This window comes from Heloderma suspectum, chromosome 6 (genome assembly GCF_057233095.1).
Source record: "Heloderma suspectum isolate Gila_16-S chromosome 6, 16-S_ref, whole genome shotgun sequence".
NCBI lineage: Eukaryota > Metazoa > Chordata > Lepidosauria > Squamata > Helodermatidae > Heloderma > Heloderma suspectum.
The window spans coordinates 128,036,029-128,057,110 of NC_139463.1; the positions used below are offsets into that span (position 1 = coordinate 128,036,029).

The following is a 21,082-nucleotide window of genomic DNA, read 5'->3' on the forward strand; positions in this document are numbered from 1 at the left end:
ATGATCGGTTGCGCCCTCCGCCGCCGCCTCTCAGCCACAGGCAGCCGCAGCTCCTGACTCAGGGAGCCATGAGGCTCAGCCCTGCCCAGCTACCCCACCAAGGCAAAGGCAGCTGCCTTTCCACATCTGGCCAGGGATGCTGGTTTAATGGGGGAGCCGTTTTCAGGCAGGGCAATAGAAAATCTCTCCTGCAGTAGGGTCGACTGGTGTTTGCCATCTGGGGTCTGAGCTTCTGAGCAGAACTCTTGCCCGTGCTGGGGGTGGGGGGAGGCAGGTGGGTGTGTTTTTGTTTTACTCCCTCATATTTTATTTTAAAGATTACATCCCACCCTTTGGGGGAGCTTACGGAAATATAGTTTGGTGGGGAAACCCCATCAAAATAAGATAGGCCGACAATTACAAGAACACCGCAGCGGAAAACATCCAGTATGTGCCTTGCAACCAGTCCAGGAGGCCCGTTAAAGCAGCCTTCCCCGGCCTGTGCCCTCCAGATGTGTTGGACTACATGGCTGGCTGGGGCATGCTGGGAGTTGTAGGCCAACACATCTGGAGGGCACAGGCTGGGGAAGGCTGCTTTAATGGGCCTGAGCCAATAAAAAGTGCATCACCTGTGGAGCTGAGAAGTCACTGGAATGACCAGTAGCCAACTCTTCTTGGAGAGGGATCTGTACATAGGTGGGTGCCAACACCGAGAAGGCCCTTGCTCTGAGCACCAGCTGTCCTACCCAAAAGGTAGGAGCTCTGGGGGAGGGGCTGTAGCTCAGTGGTAGAGCCCTTATTTGCATGCAAAAGGACCCAGGTTCGATTTCCAGCAACATCTCCAGGTAGGGCAAGGGAGGAATCCTGTCTGAACTCCTGCAGAGCCATTGGTGCCCGTCAGTGTCAGCAATTCTGGGCCAGAAGGACTTAGTCTGACTTGCCATAAGGCAGCTTCCTGTGGTCCTCAGAATGGAGTGTGTTGCCCAATAGTCCAGCCCCCTGGGCTATGTAGCCCCCCCCCCACATGCACACGCACTCACAAATCAATCAAGACCAAGGGTTGCCCTGAACAGATGCACTGCCCAGACATATCTGCAGATGCTGCCCCCCCGACGCCAGCCAAGCTGCAACCTGCAAGGGGGGGACCAATTCTCCCTGGATCCCAGAGGGCCTCCACGTATTTGGCAATTCAGCACCCCCAACTGAGTCACTGGTTGTGAAGACAGCAAATTTCATTTCCTTCCCTTTATTCCAGGGCTCTGAGACACGAGGCAGAGGTGAGCAGAGCCTGCTGAGGGCAGACAGCGAAGGGAGAGCCCTCAAGCGGACACGGCGGACGGGCCCCGCAGGAGACATGAGACCTCCCAAGCCTGCTCCATGGCTGTCCCCCTGCTGGCTCGCCGGCTGGTGCGTGCTTGCAGCAGGTTGGTTGGGGGCTTATCTGGCCTTCCTTCACCCCAAGGTGGGCTTGAGGTGGTTTGGGAGGGGCTATGGAGCAGTGGAGGAATGGACTGAAGTGGGAAGAGAAGTGAGCAGGGTATCATGAAGTATCGCCAAGAGGGCGCCGGGCTGAGGAAAACTCGGCAAGGCACAGCGCTGGGGCCTCGGTGGCAGGAGCTGAACCTTGGGGCAGGAGAGTGGGGCTGCTTCGGAGCACGCTGCTCAGAGTGCTTTTCCTGAAGTGAGCACAGCAGTGGCTGGCTTGAGCCCCGGGACCTCTCCCTCCTGGCTACAGATGAAGGGAGGAGAGGAGGCGCCTGATCAGTCCACTGACTCTTCTCCACGAGGCCTGGTCTCTCACGAAGGAGCGGGGGGGTGGCCGGAGCGGTTTGCGGATGCGGAGAGACTGCAGACGGGGTGGATTCGATCGCCCGAGGGTCGCCTTCGGAGAGGGCAGGGGGCCAGGGCTCGAGGCCGCTCAGGGCGTGCCCTCCGCACCCCCCTGGAGGCACGTGCCGGTGCTGCTGCGGTGGAGTGTGGTGGGGCACGCTGCGTTCCAGGGGCTGATGCTCTTTCCTCCATGCTGTTCTTCTTCCAGTTTATGCTTCTGCTCAGGATGGGATGCCGCAGCTGACTGCAAGGGGGCCGGGACCCCTGGGCTCCCCACCATGTTCGGGCAGCACGCTATCGGGCCCACTTTGCCCCTCCACTAAGAGCTCGGTCATATCGGTGGCCTCATTTACAAAGGCAGCCATGGTGACAGCCAGAGCCCTTCCCAAACAGCATACCATGTCCCACCACCGCCCCACCACCTCCACCCACCAGACCACGCCCCACCACAAAAAGCATACCACATCCCACTACCGCCCCACCACCTCCACCCACCAGACCACGTCCCACCACAAAAAGCATACCACATCCCACCACCGCCCCACCACCTCCACCCACCAGACCACGCCCCACCACAAAAAGCATACCACATCCCACTACCGCCCCACCACCTCCACCCACCAGACCACGTCCCACCACATCCAGCATACCACATCCCACCACCGCCCCACCACCTCCACCCACCAGACCACGTCCCACCACAAAAAGCATACCACATCCCACCACCGCCCCACCACCTCCACCCACCAGACCACGTCCCACCACATCCAGCATACCACATCCCACCACATCCAGCATACCACATCCCACCACCGCCCCACCACCTCCACCCACCAGACCACGTCCCACCACAAAAAGCATACCACATCCCACCACCGCCCCACCACCTCCACCCACCAGACCACGTCCCACCACAAAAAGCATACCACATCCCACCACCGCCCCACCACCTCCACCCACCAGACCACGTCCCACCACAAAAAGCATACCACATCCCACCACCGCCCCACCACCTCCACCCACCAGACCACGTCCCACCACAAAAAGCATACCACGTCCCACTCTCACCCCACCAATCCCACCACAGCCCATCATCTGACCAATCCCACCACAGCTCCTGCCATCCTCACCACAGCCCACCATCACACCATGGTCCCGCTGCCCACGCAGACACCTAACGTGCCTGTGGGAGACTACATGGTTAAGAACGGATCAGACATATGTTTGCGAGCACAAACAGGCCTGCAGCTTGAAGTGCGTTATATGAGCAAAGGAAAGCAACAGGTAAGAGCTGCAGGGTGTGAGTTCTGAGGGCAGCGGCAACACATAAGTGGGGTTCACTGGGCCAGACAAGGCACTGAGGCAGAATTCCGGGGCATCTCTTAAGAAGCAGAACACCGCAGGAGCATGAGGAGGCTGGAAGTGAGGAGCCCTGAGTCCCAAGAAGAGGAGTGGGGTCAAGTGGTCGGAGTACAGTCACCAAATGTAACATCTCCTGGATTGTTTGGGAGAAGAGTGGGCAAGCAAGGAAGGCTGGGAGGCAGGACTCCTGGGATCTCTGAAGAAAAGTAGGGTGGTCAGGCCTCAGTGGAAATAGCGAGCATGTTTTCAGGCCTGTTTCCCCTTTTTCTTTCTCGTGTCGTCTCTGTGAGAAAGCAAAAATACCGCTTGGCAATATAACAGTGTACCTATGTATGAACTAAAGATGTGCTACTGATGGGGGTTTGGTATGTTAGTTTGACACTTCACTTTTAAGATTATGCTATGCATAAACTCTTTATGCTGTCAAAATGCATGATTTCCTCTTGTGGCCACGGAAGTATTGCAACCTCCCCCAACCTGGTGCCCTCCAGATGTGTTGGACTACAACTCCCAGCATCCCCAGCCAGCTATGTGTTGTAGTCCAACACATCTGGAGGGCACCAGAGGGAGTGAGGCTGGGGGAGGTGGCCTTTCTCTTCTCATGAGGTTGCTTGCTAGTTTTGCGTCTCTTGGTTTATTTATTCCTTCTCCCATTTTTTTTCTCCTGGTACTTTTGAAAACCTTTAAAAATAATGTGGGTATTTTGTGTGTGCGTAGGTTGTTTTTCTAAAGAGAGAGAGCATGTGGATTGGAGAGGCTGGGAGGCTAGACTACTGGATTCCCGGGGAGGGCAGCGCGATCTAAGGGAAGCCAGGGTTTCTGAGCCATGTGTGTGCACGTGCATGGGGGGTTACGATGTGGATGGTCAGGGGCAAAGGCAAGAAGCTGGATTTCAGTGTGCGCAATCTGGCTGGATTTTGACCTTGGGCCCAGTTCTGGTCCCACTCACGGCCTTTCCAGGAATTCGTGGGACTCCCTTCCCCTCCCTTCCCAACCCTCTATTTTCTTCCAGCTCTGGGGAACATTTGCTGTGCAGCCCAACACCACCACCACTTCTGGGGTCTGTTCCAGCAAGAGAGCCACCCTTAACCTGCGTTTCCCAGAGGGCTACCTCTTCTTCACATTCCAGAAGGTGCACAGGGGGGACTGGGGTGGCAGAGGGGAAGAGTGGCAGAGAGGAGGGGGATCATGGGATGTGTGGTGTGTGCATCTGGAGGAGAGGGGGTGCCTTCTTGGCAGGGCCAGCGTCCAGGGTCGGCATGGCCGGGTGCCTGCTGAGGGCCACAGCCCAGCGGGGGGCCCTGGCGAGAGCCCCTGGCCTTGCTCCTCCTCGTCCCCTTCAGCCTGCGCGCTAACCTGCCTCTCGCTCTGGCCCAGGCAACAGAGGCGGTGGTGAGGAGGCGCAGGAGGGGCCGCGGCCTTCTGGCTCCCCGGCTCTCGGCCTGGCAGGCCAGCAAGGGGGGGCGAGGAGGAGGAGGAGCAGGCGCGGCTGGCAGCGAGGAGGCAGGCCCCCTGGGGGAGGGGCCCCTGGAGGGGGTCTTGCCCAAGGGCCCTCCAAACTCTGACGCCACCCGCCTCAGCCCCCAAGAAGGCCAGGGGCTGCTTTTCAGGCCTGCCTCGGCAGCAAGCAGCCCGGGAATGCAGAGGGCCCCCGGGATCATTTGCACGTTGCCGGGGGTTGCCTGGAGGGTCAGGCGGTCCCCAGGTCTGTGGCCAGGCCATGGCTCTGCTGAAGGAAGACAGGAAACGGCCCAAAGGTGTTTCGAAGAAGAGCTGCCTTGCTGGATCAGGCCGAAACGGCACATGGGGTCCAGCAACGTGTTTGCAAGAGCGGCCAGTAGATGTCCCAGTGGGGAGCCCCACCAAGCAGTCCTGCCTCACTGTGTCCTCCAGCATAGGTAGACTGCCTCTAGTCCTGGAGGTTCCATCTAGCTGTGATGGCTGAGAGGAAATAGACCTCGACAACCTCCTCCATAGATCTGTCTAATCCAGCCATCAGCCATGCTGGCTGGGGATAATAGGAACTGCAGTCCAACACATCTGGAGGGCACCAGGGTGGCGAAGGCTGGTCGAATCCCCCTATAGAGCAGGGGTGTCGAATCTCTTTCAGCCCGGGGGCCACATTCCAGCAGTGGGTGGGGCCAGAAGCAAAAGGGGGTGGGTCCAAAGAGGCGAAAAGTTCCGGCCCATTGTGGCTTCAAGCGCTTCCGGCCAGTGACTCAGCCGTTAGGAGAGGCCTTGCACCCTTTCAGAATGAGGAAAAGCTCTGTGAAAGCCAGGAAACTACCAAGCGATCACTGGCTGGAGGAAACGGAGCGGGGCCAGGGGGAGGCGGCATGGGCATCTGGGGAACCCCAGAGGGCTGAAGTGGGGTCACAAGAGGGCTAGCTCTGGGCCCGGGCCTGAGGCTTCCCACCCCTGCTTTAAAGCTCTCTCAGCTCCTGCCCAGCACCACCTCTTCGGCAGCGCGCTTCGTGCGCCGATTATACAAAGAAGTACGACGAAAGAGTTTCACATATCTGTTCTGAATCTCCGGCCAGCCATTTTCATGGGCTTCTAGTATTAGGGGAGATGGAGAACAAAGATCTTCGTGTCCACTCATTGGAGACCCAAGCTGAGAATCTAGACTTTCATTAAACACACACACACACCCCAGTTCCTAAACTTTCTGTGGCAAAGGCACATTTGAAAGTATGTGTGCTCAGTGCCAGTCATAGTCTCAGCAGCAGAATAAATTCCATAAAGCAAGAGGTGTGGCACACACATTTTCTTGGCTTGACTAATATATGCAGATCTCTGGGGTTTGTTTTGTTGCCTTGTTTTTGGGCAGACTGGCCGTACTGAGCCATGGGACTGATTCAAGTTGATTTTATTGGCTCTTTTTGTAAAAGTTCCTTCCTGGATGGTGGGAGGAGCAAAGAAGTTGGAGGAATTAAATGGGCATGAACAGCCCTCCCCACAACATGCATATAACGTTTCAAACAGGTTTTAAAAAAACGATTAACATGTTTCTATTAAAAATAAACATGTTGATTTAAGCATTAAGTGAGCCCCTGTGTGAAGGCGTTTGTCAGCCTGCTTAGCTGTCTAGCCATATTCAGCATGCATTCTCGAAACGTAGAAAGCCTTGCTTTGGGAGCAATCAAAACCTAGTGTGCACACACCTTGCTTAAAGACAGGTAGCCCCCCCCCCCAAACACGCACTCCGCCCCTCCACACCCATGGAACCCAATGTGCCACCCGGGCAGGCGGTCTGAGCTGTAAGATGACTCCCAGAAGCCCGGCAAACTCCGCGGCACTGCTGATCCAAGATGTGAGTCACACTCTGGCTCTGTGTCTTTGAAATTGGCTGCGTGAGAGGCAGGACAGACTGGCTGAGCAGAAGCACAGGGCCAGCCCAGTGCACTGTGCGTGATCCAGAAAGATCCCAGGTTGCAGCTGTAAAATCATGCACTGCTTCATGGGACAGAGGAAGCCGCCTTATACTGGTTGAGTCAGACCTTGGGTCCATCTAGCCCAGTATTGTCGACGCTGGCTGGCAGCTGCGGCTCTCCAGGGTTTCAGCAGGAATTTTTCCAGCCCTGCCTGGAGATGCTGCCAGGGATTGAGCTGGGGGCCTCCTGCAGGCCAAGCAGGGGCTCCTCTGCTGAGCCACAGCCCCGCATGCCCTTGAAAATACAGCTGTGCCTCCCCCCCAGCAACTTGTGGTCGAACCAGGCCTGCCGTCTCTTCTCTGCTTGCTGGATTTGGGGGCTGACGGTGATCCTGCCCCAGGGGACTAGGCCTGGTGGTGTTCCTCAGCAGTACGAGAACCCTAAATTCCCCTTGCTTCCCCTTCTGAGGGAAAACTGCCCGGCTAAATTTCTCACTGCTTGGGATTTTAGGAACAAAACACAATCAACGTACGAAACTTTTAGAACAGCTCATTGGGGGGGGGGGAGGGAGGGAGGGAGGGAGAGAGAGAGAGAGTGTGTGTGTGTGTGTGTGTATGTATGTGAGGGCGGGGGGGATTAATCTTGATGGGTGTGTATAAAAGGCCAATGACCAAATCAATGTTGTCTCATGCTCCTCACACCACTTCTGCACCAGTCGTCCTCAGTGTTATGGTTAATATAGAATGGTCATCATTCAGAAAATTAATCCATGTTTCTTTTCCCCAGAATGAAACTCAAAATACATTCTACCTGAGTTGTGTGCAGGCCAACCTGACGGCCCAGTTCCTGCAGGCAATGGGTGAGGTCATTTGGGGGGCTGGCTCTGAATTGCAGGTCAGCATTTCTCATGGGGCAGAGCTCGTGTGCTGTTAATAACTGCGTGATCGGATGACACTTTGGCCCATGGAAATGTTTGGGGGTGTGTGGACACCACCGTGGTTGAGTTGCTGTCACACAGCTCTTTGAGGTACAAAGCTCATGTCCACAAACCCACTCCTGGTGGAGGTGTGCTTATGTGGGATGCCCTGGCCTGTGGTTGTTGTGTCGAGGAAGAGGTGGGCAGCTATTTAAAGCAAGGTCACCAAACGGTGTGCAAGTTTTCAGGACCTCAGATCGCATCCTCAGGCAAGAGGTTACCAGAAGATCTGGCGAGGTCTTGCCCGAATATTCTCTTATGGCCAACACAGCTACCTTTGCTTTTTTTTTGAAAGCCAGGTTCTCAGGACAATTCCAGCTTCTGAGCTTTTGTCCACCTCAGCCTGTTTGCACATTCAGCGGGTGAATCAGAGGCTGAAGGGAGATGAAGAAGAACTCCAAAGACCTGACAAAATGATGAAGACCATCTTTCATCCTCAAATGTTAAATCCGCCTTCCCCAATCTGGCACCCTCCAGATGTGTAGGACTTGGGAGTTCTGGTCCAACACATCTGGAGGAAGCCAGGTGGAGATTGCTGTGCTAAATGATCATAAATAAGGAAGAGCCTCATTTATGGGTGAGGCTCAAAGGCCCATCAGGATCAGTCGAATTTCATCCTCATGGCAAGCCTGGGAGCTAGGCTACAGGAAAGACTGTCCCTTGCCTAGGACTGCCCAGCGAGCATCATCGCTGAGAGGGGCTTCCCAAGTGCAGAGCCCTATGCTTGCCGGTATGCTGCACGCACTCGCTAAAAGAAGCCATTAATGTGTTCATGTGACCTTGAATGCATATTAAATGAATAATTCCCCCTTTCAACCGAGGCCAAAGCAGGGAGTAGGGTGGGGTGACCAATGATTTTGATGGGCCTCAGACCACTTCCTTTGTCCTCGCAGAGACTTCCTTTACAGCCAACAACTCCTCTCTGCACGAGTTCGAGGCCCACCTCGGGCACTCTTACCAATGCAAGAACCGCAGCTTGGCCCTCACTGAAGGTTTCCACCTGAATGCCTTGAACGAACGCATCCAGGCCTTTCGGCTGCAAGGTGGAGAATTTGGAGACGGTAAGGAACCCCCCACCCAGCAGGTTTTATTCACTTACTTTTAAAACTATACTTGTATGCCAAATTTTCTTTCCAGTGTGCAATGTCTTACCTCAATGCAGCAACATCATTCTGACCTTTCAGGCCATCCTGTGTGTTGTTTGCAGTTTGCTTCCATTTTGTGTCACCTGCAGATTTATCGAGTGCATTTCCTATGCTCTGGTTCAGCGTGAAATGCTCTCCTAGCTTTTCCCAGATTCACAAGAGCCCGCCTGAAGAGTTCTATTAGGGATGTGGAGAGCACCCAATTTCCCCCAGCATTCACATTCACCTCAGAGCTAAATAGTGACCTATGATCCTTCCTGCTTCCAGGAACTGACCTTGGCAGAGCAGCCATAGCCCCTGCATAACCCACCCTACAGCCACTGTTACGAATACCCAAGGAGCGGCCAATCAGAGGTGGTAGCCTCTCCTTCGGTCTCCCTTGCCCTATACATCTGTCCTCTTCCATGATTCCTTGAGGCCCATAGCAGAAGCTGGTAGCATGTAAGGGCAGTCAGATGAAGGCAGATAGAGTCCCATCCAGTAAGCAGGCTCAGGTCATGGCAGGCAAGATGAGGTTAAGCTGATAACACATCCCAGTCAAAGTAGACTGGTTAAGGCAGGAAGAAAATAGGAACTTGGATAGCTCCATGTGGGTCCTGGTGGCTGGAGCTCTCTCCTATTAGGACAATAGGAGGATGCTGTCTCAGCGGGGAGCTGAAGCCTTATGCAGGCTGACAAGCCCTGTAGTGTGGTCAGCTCCGCTGCTCCTGGAGGAGCTGAATGGAATGTTACAGAGCCCTCGCCCACTTTTGTAGCCTGAGACTTCTGCAAGGCTGGGGAGATGGAGGTTCTGCTGGGGACTCATCCTCCAAGCCAGAGGATGATGGCAGGGCTGTCTCCTGAATAAGACACTCGCTGTCCTACCCACAAGGAGGTGGCCTGTGCCTCATCCTCCTCAGAATCGTCTGCCGCACACTGAGGGTCATGACACCATCTCACCTTCACTAATGTTTTTATGCCTCTTCCAGCGGAGGTCTGTCCGGAGCAGAGACGTTCAAATGTTCTGCCCATTGTCGTGGGCGTGGTCCTTGTCGTTCTCATCCTCATTGTCCTCATGGCTTTCGCAGTGGGACGTTGGCGTAGCCACCAGGGTTACCAAGCCCTCTAAGGAGCCTTCCCCTGTGCACACCATTTATGGAGCTACAGCTGGGCCAAAGGAGAAGTGAGAAATGGATTTGGCGTCCTCCCTATCCCCTACAACAGCTACCTTAGGCAGTGGTATTTGCCTCTTTGCTGCACCTCCATTGCTAAATTCACACTTATTTTATATTTGTTGCTCTGTCAACTGCCAACTCAACTGATACAGAATGGCAGATGGAAGCCAAAGAATTTATCTTACATTTTAAAATATGCAATTATGTTTGTGACAGGGGGCTGAAGCCACGGTGCATTCAGGCATGACAAAAAAATTGGCTATTGGACCATATGATCTACGTATGGAGATCCAGCTCTCTTGGGAAGGAAATCTGGGTGTCAGTTTTGGGACAGTTTCTTCTCAGGGAGCGACATGGGGCAATTGTAATGGAATGCACAGGCCTATCCTATGCCTGTTCAGTGGGATCTACTCCCAGCTATTAAGTAGCAGGCCTATGTACATTTACCTAGACATAAGCTCAATTTAAACAAAGTGGGGCTTAACTTCTGAGTAAATAAGCATAGGATCAGCTGTTTGGAGGGATGTTTAACTTTGACTGGAAAATACTGGATCTGAGACTGCCTCCCCTCTGCCAGCAAATCATATTAAAAATTGGTTCATATACTGTTCATATTTCAAAATGCTGGCTTTCCTTTGTGTCCCTGATTCATTCCTTGAGCCTTTTCCTCTATTCTGTGAATCTTTTAAGGAATATGACACACACACACACACACATGCGACTTCACATACAACTTGCTGTAATCCTCTCAAAGCCCTTGGGGCAAATAATTACTCTCAAACAAATAAATTACTTTTTAAATTGTTTTGGGCAGTGGTGTCTTTATTCCTTCATTGTACATTGACCCGAGTACCATTAGCAGGAAGGGTGATCTCTAACCATTAAAAATGAGTATCTGGGTAGTACTGAAACCTCACATCTCTCACCACCGGGGCCTTCTACCCCACTTCCACAGCTTCTGCAATTTCTCTTTTCTTTTCAAGGAAATCTCATTTCTGTCACTCCAGATCCCCCCCTCATGAGACTGCCCCTCTAATCTTGGAAGTGTCTGGACTGTTTGTGGTTTGGGGACAGTCTTCTGTATGTGCACAGAGGCAATTTTATTGCTTCCCGTGCTCAAGGGCTGAACCTTACACTGAAAATGGCTCTAACTGGGTAGGATATGGGTAAGAGGCCCTGAAAAATAGAGATGTAGCACTTCTTAACCCAACACAGGAAACCTGCAAACATCAAATGTGGAAGATTTTATTAAAGACTGATATCCACGCATACCCATCTCACAGCTCCAAATTCACTTTCTCTCCCAATCTAATACTTCTGATACCCCAATTCCAATGATTGAGTCCTTCCCCATCCCAGGTCATCCTAGTCTCCTCCGACGCACAAACCAAGTTCCTCAACTCTTGAGGGGCTGGGATGGCACTGTCCTCTAGACAGTGGTGCTGGCCCCAAAGAATGGAAAATGCAAACAATAGCTTTTTGTATATCTAGGAAGGCTGCTGTTGGAGTATGCAGATGTTCAAATTCCACAGTATCCATCTGCCTAATGAGGAGTTCTGTGTAAATTTACAGCCTGCATATGCCTACACCAACCTTTGTTGGCCCAGCTGAAGATACTATTTGATGGGCTTGCATCTTCAGTTTTTCCAGTCAGCCCCTCAGTGCTGAAGCCAGAGCGTCACGGATCTCCACTGCTTCAGTGTCTTCCACCTCGCCATCATCAAACAGGTGTTCCTCCCGCTGCTCGTCCTCATCTTCCATCCAGCATGATTGGAAGATGTCTCCACGTGCCTCGCAGACATTGTGGAGGGTACAGCAAGCAGCAATGAGGGTGGGCAGGAAGGAAACATCCGTGTCGTTGCGTTTGGTGAGGCAGCGCCAGCGTCCTCGCAGGCGCCCAAAGGCCACGCCCACTACTGTCCGTGCGGCAGCCGCATACTCATTGAACCGCTGTTGAGTGGGAGTCAGAACCTCGTTCCGATAGGGCCGCATGAGCCAAGGGAGGAAGGGGTAGGAGCAGCCACCAAGCAAATAAACTGGCACCTGGATCCCGCTGATGTCTTGGGAGCCCCCTGGAAACAGTTCGCCCTCTTGGGCCCGTTGATAAAGCTCTGACGTGCACAGCACTTGGGTGTCTGTCACCCTCCCTGGGCATCCAACGTTGATATCCCAGAAACACCCGCGGGAGTCTACAGCAGCCTGGACCACCACCGAATGCCAGCCATGGCGATTGTAGTAGCCTGCAGCGTTTTCATTGGGTGCACGGATGGGGATGTGGAGGGATCCCAACACGCCAGCCAATTGGGGCAAGGGGAAACCATTCCCAGCAGCCACTTCCACAGGATCTGGAGGACGCACATATGCCGGTGTGAGGATGCCCACCACGGCTTCACAAACATCACGCAGGATTTTGCAGACAGTGGAGCGGGACACACCAAAGAGCTGCTCTACTGCCCGGTACTCAGTGCAAGCCCCCAGGCGCCACAGCGTCATGGCAAGGCGCACGTCAGCTGGTATGGCGCGGCGCATGTTGGTGTCCCGGCGCTGAATAGCATTGCGCAACTGGGCACACAGATAGTCAAACGTGCCAGGCGACACACGGAAGTTCTCGACCCACTCCCACTGGCCGAAGGCTTTGACCCGCACGATTTCCCAGAAGGCCGAGCTCCGTGCTTTGCTCCACAGGCGCCGCTCCCGTAGCAACCGTGGTAGGCTGCCCCCTCCACTGCCGCCCCCCTGGCAAAGGCCTGCTAAGCCAGGAGTCCGCGCCAGCATCCGGCAAAGCCACAGCAGCGCAAAGCGTTGGCGTGAGCGGGCCTGGGCTCGGTGATGGCGAGCAGCCCGGTGCCGACGCGCAGCCTCACGCAGGCGCCGGCCCCGCTGCAGCCGCATGTAGTAGAGCAGGCACAGGGCCACCGTGCCACAGCTGAGGGTGGGCAGCAGCTGCTGCTGGGGCCCCTCGCTCCTCTGGCCTGGGCTGGGGCAAGATGGCTGCTGAGCTGTGGCAGCCATTTTGTCCCTTGGCCAAATTGAGCCAGACAATGAGGGGAGGGGCGAGGCTGGAGGGGCAGCAGGGAAGAGAAAGTCAAAGGGCGCCTGCGCACAGGGCCTCCTGCTTCAACAGCATCCGAGAGCAGCACAAGCCCGTTCTGAGCGGCGGCGTTGTGCAGAGTGCGCGCGCGCAGCGCTAAACGGCGGCTCCCTCCCGCCGCTAGGGGCGCATGCGCGTAGCGGATAGCTCCGTAGGAGCAGCGGCTTCAGCCGCTGAGCATGCGCACACGGAGCCGCGTTACCTCAGGGCATCCGGCGCGTTCAAGGCCTGATGGAGGCGGAAGTTTCGCCCACTTCAGGCTCCCCCTTCGCCAAAATGGCGGCGTCAGCGCTGAAGGGCGCGCTCGTCCCGCACGTCCTCCCGGAACGCTGCTACGACGAGCTCCTCGTCGACTTCAACCTCTTGCACAGTGAGTCGGGCCCCCCTTTTCCCCGAGCGGGGCCCGGAGCGCCGTCGCCACGGCAACGGCCGGGGAAGCGGAAGCACCTCGGGGCGGCTGGCGGCCATCTCGGTGAAGGGTGAAAGCGCCTGGCTGCCACCTTCGCCGATAGAGGGAGCTAGGTGGGCGGCCATGTTGGAAGGGGGCGGAAGAGGCTCGATGCGTTCCGGTCCAGCGGAAGTTCCGTCATGTTAGGGCCGGGCGGAAGTGTCCCGGTCCTTTATTATTTATTTCTGCCTTTATCTTCCAATTTTATATCCGCCTGAGGCGCAGAATATACTCTGAAAATCCAGACCTTTATGGAATACAAATGTCTCAGATGAAACAATGAATACATAAATACACAGACCTAGGGGCGAAATAAGGTGAAGCCACTTGGCGCCATGCTGCTTTGGGGCGGAACTGGTAGCCTCAAATTAGTAATTCAGGATTATTGTTTTTGTTTTGTTTCTAATGTAGCCCAGTGGGCTTTCAAGCCACGCCACTTTCTTTCAGCAGGGCTCTCCTTTAATAGTTACCCTACCTGCTATCAAGAAACTACCTGTTAAACTTCTGCCCGCCATGCAACAGCAGAAGGCCCAGCAGAAAGTAAGGTGGTCACTTGCTCCATCAAGGGATTATTGCATGGCATTGCATGCCTAGTTTAACAATTGGATTTGTCACCTACCTCACAGAAACGTCATAAGAGTAAATGCAATAAAGGTTGTGAAGTAAACATATATGGTGGTAGTATTTAGTTCAATTTTTTTGTGTGTCTTTTCAATTCCTTTAGTTCCGTGCCTCAAAATCCTCATTAGCAAAGGACTTGGATTTGCCATCGTTGCTGGTTCCCTCATGGGTATGAGCACTTAAATTTCCCTGGTGGATTCTTGACCACGGTTGATAATGTGATTGTCGCTGTTTGTGTTTAATTTCCTTCTGACCTCACTGTTTACAGTTCTTTCCCCTCCCTGCATATGTACCATATATAAACCTAAGCTCCATAATACTCCATAATGCATCTGATATAATGGGTTCACAGAAGCTTATGCCAGAATAAATAAATAAGTCTTTAATGCCACAAGTGTCTCTGTTTTGCTGCAGTAGACCAGCACATGGCTGGAAGCTGCCTTCTGGAAACTGGCTTTTGCTGTGTGAGCAAAAGTGTGAACTATAGTCTCCCTATAGTTCAGTTCTATCAGTTGAGCTGAAAAACACTCTGAGATTTGTGTGGGGCTGATTGGGGTGACTTGGTGGAGAGGGGAAGGAATGGTGTGAAATGACTTCTTGTGTTACAGGGTTCTGCTAGCTTCTGTAAACCACCCAGAGAGCTTCAGCTGTGGGGCAGTATAGAAATGTAATAAATAATAATAATAATAATAATAATAATAGGACTTAAAACTTAGCTCTCGTGAGCCCAGCTTCAAATTGAAATCTGCCCCATTTTATGCTCACAGAATACTTTATTCATTTTTCCTTGGCTTCTTGATAAAATTCTGCAACCAAGAAAACCCAATACTGGTAGCTTCATCCCCACTAAATTGGTATTGTGAGCAGTATAGAAGAAAAGTGCACAGAATTGGAATTTTAAGTGGATCACTGCTGTTTGAAAAAGCAGTTCGGATCTTACCCAGAGAAAGGAGGAGGAGGAGGAATCAAATCGATGTCCCCTGAGCTGTGCCCTGTGACTGGCCACCTGGAGAGGAGGATCCAGGGCCGTTTGCCTCCTGAGGGAGCTGCTTTTTTTTTGAAGAAGGAAGCAGCTTCCTTTTGGGTGTATGTAGCAGGACATGTAGTGATGGTGCAAATTTTGAGTGGCTTATTACTTTTGTCTTATTCCTCCCCCTTTCTACAGTGAAGCTGCCCCAGATCTTCAAGATCCTGGGGGCCAAGAGCGCGGAGGGTTTGAGCTTCCATTCCATATTGCTGGAACTACTTGCCATCACTGGGACCATGGCCTACAGCATCTCCAACAGCTTCCCATTCAGGTAGGGTAGCATCTGAGATTCCAGGACAGGTCATTTTCACCCTCATCCTGAGCAGGGTGTCAGGTTGAGTCCTACTTGAGATCATGTGGCAGCCTATCCCTTAACAGAGGAGATTTGGGCACTTTCTTTCCCTTAGCCACTGCTCCATCCCTTTCTCTGCTGCTGCAAGGAACACTTGCACTGTCTTCCCCTTCACAACAGACCTTCATGACCATCCATGATTCTGGGGTTTAGCAAGGAGGATGGAAATGAGCTATGACTCCAAAGTAGGATCACCTATCATCTTAACAGCCTTAACCATAAGGCATTTGGTTAACCTTAACCAAAGTAGGATTGCTTATCATCTTAAATGCCTTAGCCCAGTCTGCTACTCTGTCTTTAGCAGTCGCCTGATCTGCAGAAATCTGATTCGAGGCAAGGAAGGGAGATGGCTCATGGAGGATGCCTCTGCCCAGTTTGGGGGGATCCCCCTCCCCACACCCACCACACCTCACCCCATTCGGCAGGGCCCCCATATCCTCCATGTGGCCTTCTAAGGGGCTGGAGGGGCTGCTGTGGGGAGGAAGGGGTGGGGAAGTCTGCTTTCACCTGCCCACTTACACATGCTTATATCTGGATCCAGACCATCCGTTGTCACTGGATAATGTCTGCATACCCAGCTGCTGTTTACAGGCACAAGAGCTGGTTCCTACAGAGCTGAAGGGCAGCACTCTCTGGCCTCTGCCATTGGCCAGGAGACCAAGGGCCACTGGGAGGCTGTTTCACTTGCCTCCCAGGAAAAGCATCATGGCAAGGGGAAAACCAGCTGAGCACCATTCATTGGCCAGAGAAGGCGCCTCTGCAGGCAACTTGTTTCACCCTTCCAGAAAGAGCACCTTTGTAACTAAGAACTAGGCCTGAGTTTGCCTTTTTCCTCCTTCCTCCCAAACATTTTTCCTTTTGTGTCGTGTCTTTGAAATTGTAAGGGACTTTCTCGCCACTGATCTTTGTAAGCCTCTCTGGGAGCCTTTCCAGGTGGAGAGCAGGGTAAAAATGCTGCTGCTGCTGTGATGATGATGATATTAGTGGTGGTGGCTGTGGTGGTGTCATAGCTCTGCCACAAAGGTCTGCCTTCAGTTTTGGGAAGTGGGAGGTACTGTGGGTTGCAGGGGGCTCCTTCTGCTTCTCAGCTGTTGCCTGCCTGGAAAAAGGTGTTGGGAGCTCTGAGCTTTGCCCTTGTTGGTTGCTAGGTACAAAAGCTCCCATTTCCCACACACCCTTCTTTTTCTCCTCACAGCTCCTGGGGCGAGGCTCTCTTCCTCATGATGCAAACTGTGGCGATTGGGTTCCTGGTGCAGCATTTTGGGGGGCATACGGGGCGTGGTAAGTCGGAACTGGGCTTCAGGGTACATTAGTAGCTGGGAATTCTCTCTCTCTCTCTCTCTCTCTCTCTCTCACTCACACACACACACACACACACACACACACACACACTTACTTGCCAGGGTACAGTAGGGGTGTGTATCTAGTTTAGATTCTGTAAGCTTGTGCGGAGGGGTCTTCTCTGCACCCAAAGAACAACCCGAGGGAGGGTTCCCTCAGGGAGGGAATTAATAAGTGGAAGCTGGGGATGGGTAGATACATGTGGTGGGGGAATGTTGAGGGACTGTGCAAGGTGTTGAGGCCCCTCTAGGTCCCCATGCAACCCTGTTTGGTCCCTCTCTGGCTTCTTAAATTTTACCAGGTATGTCCCCAGGTGGTTTTAAGTTTATTTTGTGTCGATAAGGTCTAGAAACTTTCTCTCTCTCTCTCTCTTTTTTTTTTTTTTTAAATGAGCATAAAGGTTCTTGGAATACTGACCTCTGAGTATGAACTTCATACTTCTGCAATGCAGTCGTTTATCTGGGAAATGGAGGGAGCTCAGTTCTGGGTGCCTGGTCATCTCCTTGTGCATTGGGAAATGCTAGCCAGACAGGGGGATGGGCAAGCAGGCAGGACGAGAGGAGGAGGCCCAGCAGTTAAATGGAGCATTGCTGGCCCTGCATCTCCTTTCCAGGGTGCTGCAGTCCTGGGGCACCAAGCAAGGAGGCAAAACTGGCTGGGGGGAGGGGCTGGACTGTGGGCTCTACAGACCATGTTGGTGGGGGGAGGGGCACGTGTGACACGTCTGTCCGGCTGTGGGGCTGGGTGGTGTGATGCAAGGCCTCCGTTCCCTCCTGTAGGTTTGTCCTTCCTGCTTGTCTATTCCGGAGCCCTTTCCCTCTTGCTGTCTTCGCTCACTCCCACGGGCGTAGTGACGGCCCTTCAGGCTTCCAATATGCCTGCTGTCGTCATAAGCAGGGTAAGCACCACCTCCGGCCTGGGACACCGGATGTGGGGATCTGGGCCCTTTGCCCCATGAGGGGTGCTGCTTCCTTCGTGCGCTGGGATGCCTCTCGTCTCAGCCTTTCTCTAGAGGTGGCAATCCTCTGCTGTGTGGGGGGAGAGTGGTTGGAGGGTTCCTCTCCTCTGGGGCAGCTAGAATTGCAGGTGCACTTTTTCTCTTAGGCTGACTGGGCAGGTAGATTTAGCTCAGCCTCTGGCAGAAAATCACGTCTAAGAAGCCTGGCTGGTGAACAATCAGGGTTGTGACGAGAGCCTGGCTGTGTCATCTTGGCCTGGCTTGTTTGCATGAAAGATCTGGATTTTTGGACCAGGTTGGTCCTCGTGTCCCGTAGCCACCTCTGGCGTGCCTTGCTTTGTTTGGCTCCGGCTGTGACGGGGAGAGTGCTTAGTCTGCGGTAGCCCTGCCCTCCCTGGTGCTCTCCAGGGGTGCTTGACTGCAACTCCTGCTGTGGGATTGTGGGAATTGTAGCTCAGCACACATCTGAGGGCACCAGGTTGGGGGAACTGACCTAGGGGGTGAGTGTATGAGGCTGAAGCTGAAGAGCGAGGGGGGAGCAGTCTCAGCACAAGGGGGGGGGATGTTGAGCTAGACTGCCATCTCAGAAGGGAGCTCAGCCGCATCTTCTCCTCCACAGCTCCTGCAGGCAGCCACAAACTTCCGTAATGGGCACACGGGCCAGCTCTCCGCCATCACGGCCTCTCTGCTTCTCACAGGGTCTCTGGCGCGAATCTTCACCACTGTCCAGGTAGGCCGAGTTTGACTTGTGACTGTGTGTGTGTGTGTAAGGGGAACTGCTTTGGTGCCGAGATAGGGAGAAGTTCAGCTCCTGTCCCAAGGAGTCCCCCTCATGACCTGTTAATAAATATCTATCAACTTTCTGAGTGTATATTTGAAGTGGTGCTGCTAGGACTGCCAGGGACTAAACCCCAGACGCTGCTCCTTTAAGAGGCTTTTCCAGCAGCTCTTTCCCACAGGGCTCTTGATCGCAACATGCATCCGGCATAATGGAAAAAGCCAAGCGCTTGTCAGAGCTGGGAGAGCAGCTTCGGAGTGCTTGCCAAGTAGTCTCTGGGTTTGTGCCTGGCAGCCAGGGTGGATTATAATCACTGATTTTTAAAAAAATGAATTTTTAACATTTAAATTGGATTTTTAAACTTTACATTTTAAAAAACATCATAATTGAAATACTAAATTTCTCTGTTACCCCCAAAATGAACATAGTTACAATTTTCATCTCATGAAAATGCTAAACCTACACTTACAATATCATAAAAATGAAGTTGTTTACCAATCAAATATGGGCATTCATTTCAGTGTTTCATCTCATAAAAATAGCTCTGGCCAGTTTACCTCCTAGCTCGTGCTCCTGGAAAGTGCTGGGCTTTCCGTTTCTCTGACTAAAGTCATACGTGCAAAGACGCAGGCTGCATAAGATTGTTGTGTCGTGGGAGCCACAGTTCTATGTGATGATGGAGCTGAGGTAAAAAAGGCAGAGGAGTTGGTCAAGACAGAAATGCAATATAGCAAGGTGGATAAAATTGATGCTTCAAAAAAATGAGATTTAAAAATAAATAAAATGGATTTTGTCTGCCCAGCTGCTTCAAACAATCAGTCACGCGCATTTCATTTTTGTTGGCTACTTTGTTTTTTGTGAGGGCCAAGCTGGGCCAATACAGAGTGAAGCAGAAAGGAGCAACAACAGAAAGAAAGAGAAGCCAAAATTGTCCAGTGTACCCCTTCCTGTATTCCCATACTAAGGCTGCAGTGCTGTACACACTTACCTGGGAGTAACCCCTATTGAACTCAATGGAACTTATTTCTGAGGAGATATGTACAGGATTGTGCTATTAATCTCAAACCTGTCATGGATTCTGGGCATAAGAAAGACCCTAGATGGGAAAATTTTAAAGAAATTCCCTGTGTAAGTAAAAAGGGAAGCATGCCAAATATATACCATAAGACAAAGAGATGCAAAGTCTGCTTGTATGAATGAAACAGTATAAATAATACTCAATTTAGTTGTAAATTAAAATGGTTTAGTGGACAGATTTGCCCCATTGTTCCAGAAATATATGAAAAAGTTTCAATGGGAAATGTGATTTAAATTGATAGTGATTTACACTGACAATTTCCTTGCTGATTTAAATCAATCCACCCTGCTGATATAAATTAGTGATTACCTTTTTCCTTGCTGTTTTTAATCATGATTTAAATCAATCCACCCAGCTGGCAGCAACCCCTTGCTGTTCTCCAAGCGCTCCCGCCTGCAAAATGGCTTCCCAGGTTTGTGGGGAGAGCCAAGTCGGAGGGTTTTGCTTAGGAGGCTTCCCAGCCTATCCCAGAAGTTTGAGGGAGGAGCGCCAAAACACATGGGGCAGTGGCCGCAGCTCCCTGAATTCCTGTGGCAGATCACGAGAGGACCCTGCTGCTTTCCATCCTTGCCTTCCAGGAGACGGGTGACCCCCTCATGGCTCTGACATACATCGTCTCCTCCGTGTGCAACAGCATCATCATGGGGCAGCTCATCTATTACTGGAACATCCCAGCTGACAAACGCAAGAAGGCCTAGGAGAGAGCCGCCCCCCTCTTCAGGAGGAGCCCCAGGAAAGGGCCAGAGGGCTTCCGTTCTGGGAGCAAGCGGGGAGACTGCCCCCCCCCCGCTCTTGGCACTGCCTCTACCACTGCTGTGATGATGATTCCAATTTTCCGGGCATCCCTCTTTTTGCATTCTGAGCCACGGGACAGTGCTGCCTGCTCTGGGACTCTCAGGGGACTTTGTGCTTGTGGGGTGGGCAGGAAAGGGCGGGTTGCTTCCCAGGCTGTTCTCCCCGCTGCTAGTGCCATGGTGCAGGGGCTGGGGGCAAGACCCTAGCTGGAAAGAAGTTTTCTGTAGCCTGAAATTATGTGCTCCCTCAAACGTTTTCCAAGTGAAATACACAGCTCTTCTTTATTACAGTGCCAGGTTCAGTCTTGTAGTTCCAGCCTCTCCCCACCAGAGAGCTGTTGCGTATGCTCTGGATTGTGCAGGTAAACTTCTAACCTGCGGTGTGCCCCCCCTACCTTTCCCACCTTCTGCCAGCCCCTCCCAGCTGCAGCTCTTTGCATTGCGAATGCCCTGGAGGGTGGGAAGTTGGTGCCTCTGCCTGCAATGGGCTGGGCTGGGCTGGGCTGGGCGGCAGGGCAGGGCATCCTAATTGGAGCATTTAGCAAGAGTTAGCTGCAGGGAGGAGCCCAGGTGAGTCAGAGCAGGGCCAGCACAGCTGGGCTTCCTGCCCCTGATGTGGGAGGGCCTCCAATCCCTTGCCAAGGGGGTCCTCCTTGCTGCTCCTTTAGCAATTGCAGCCAGGGCAGTGAGAGTGTTGCTGTTTGGCGGTGGCTTTTCAGAGGGGTAGACAGGAGCTATGAACCTGAGCACGCTCCAGGAGAGAGCAGAGGACAG

General features: G+C 52.9%; 2 protein-coding genes across 4 annotated transcripts; both read left to right on the plus strand.

Annotated features, from left to right (window-relative positions):
- Positions 1-1,278: 1,278 nt before the first annotated feature.
- Positions 1,279-10,626, plus strand: CD68 (CD68 molecule). Of its 2 annotated transcripts, none has more exons than XM_084806780.1 (6): positions 1,279-1,403; positions 2,018-3,093; positions 4,184-4,303; positions 7,332-7,404; positions 8,415-8,582; positions 9,635-10,626. In XM_084806780.1, exons 1-6 carry the CDS (start codon positions 1,334-1,336, stop codon positions 9,772-9,774), a joined length of 1,647 nt encoding a protein of 548 aa, XP_084662906.1. In that variant the 5' UTR covers positions 1,279-1,333; the 3' UTR covers positions 9,775-10,626. The 2 variants fall into 2 exon arrangements, with proteins under 2 accessions (XP_084662906.1, XP_084662907.1); XM_084806781.1 differs by having other exon boundaries at positions 1,279-1,386.
- A 2,490-nt stretch (positions 10,627-13,116) lies between these two features.
- MPDU1 (mannose-P-dolichol utilization defect 1) lies at positions 13,117-20,593 on the plus strand. 2 transcript variants are annotated; one of them, XM_084806782.1, is made up of 7 exons: positions 13,117-13,281; positions 14,084-14,149; positions 15,146-15,278; positions 16,555-16,640; positions 17,480-17,598; positions 18,278-18,388; positions 19,870-20,593. In XM_084806782.1, exons 1-7 carry the CDS (start codon positions 13,143-13,145, stop codon positions 20,101-20,103), a joined length of 888 nt encoding a protein of 295 aa, XP_084662908.1. In that variant the 5' UTR covers positions 13,117-13,142; the 3' UTR covers positions 20,104-20,593. The 2 variants fall into 2 exon arrangements, with proteins under 2 accessions (XP_084662908.1, XP_084662909.1); XM_084806783.1 differs by having other exon boundaries at positions 20,093-20,593.
- The last annotated feature ends 489 nt before the right edge of the window (positions 20,594-21,082 follow it).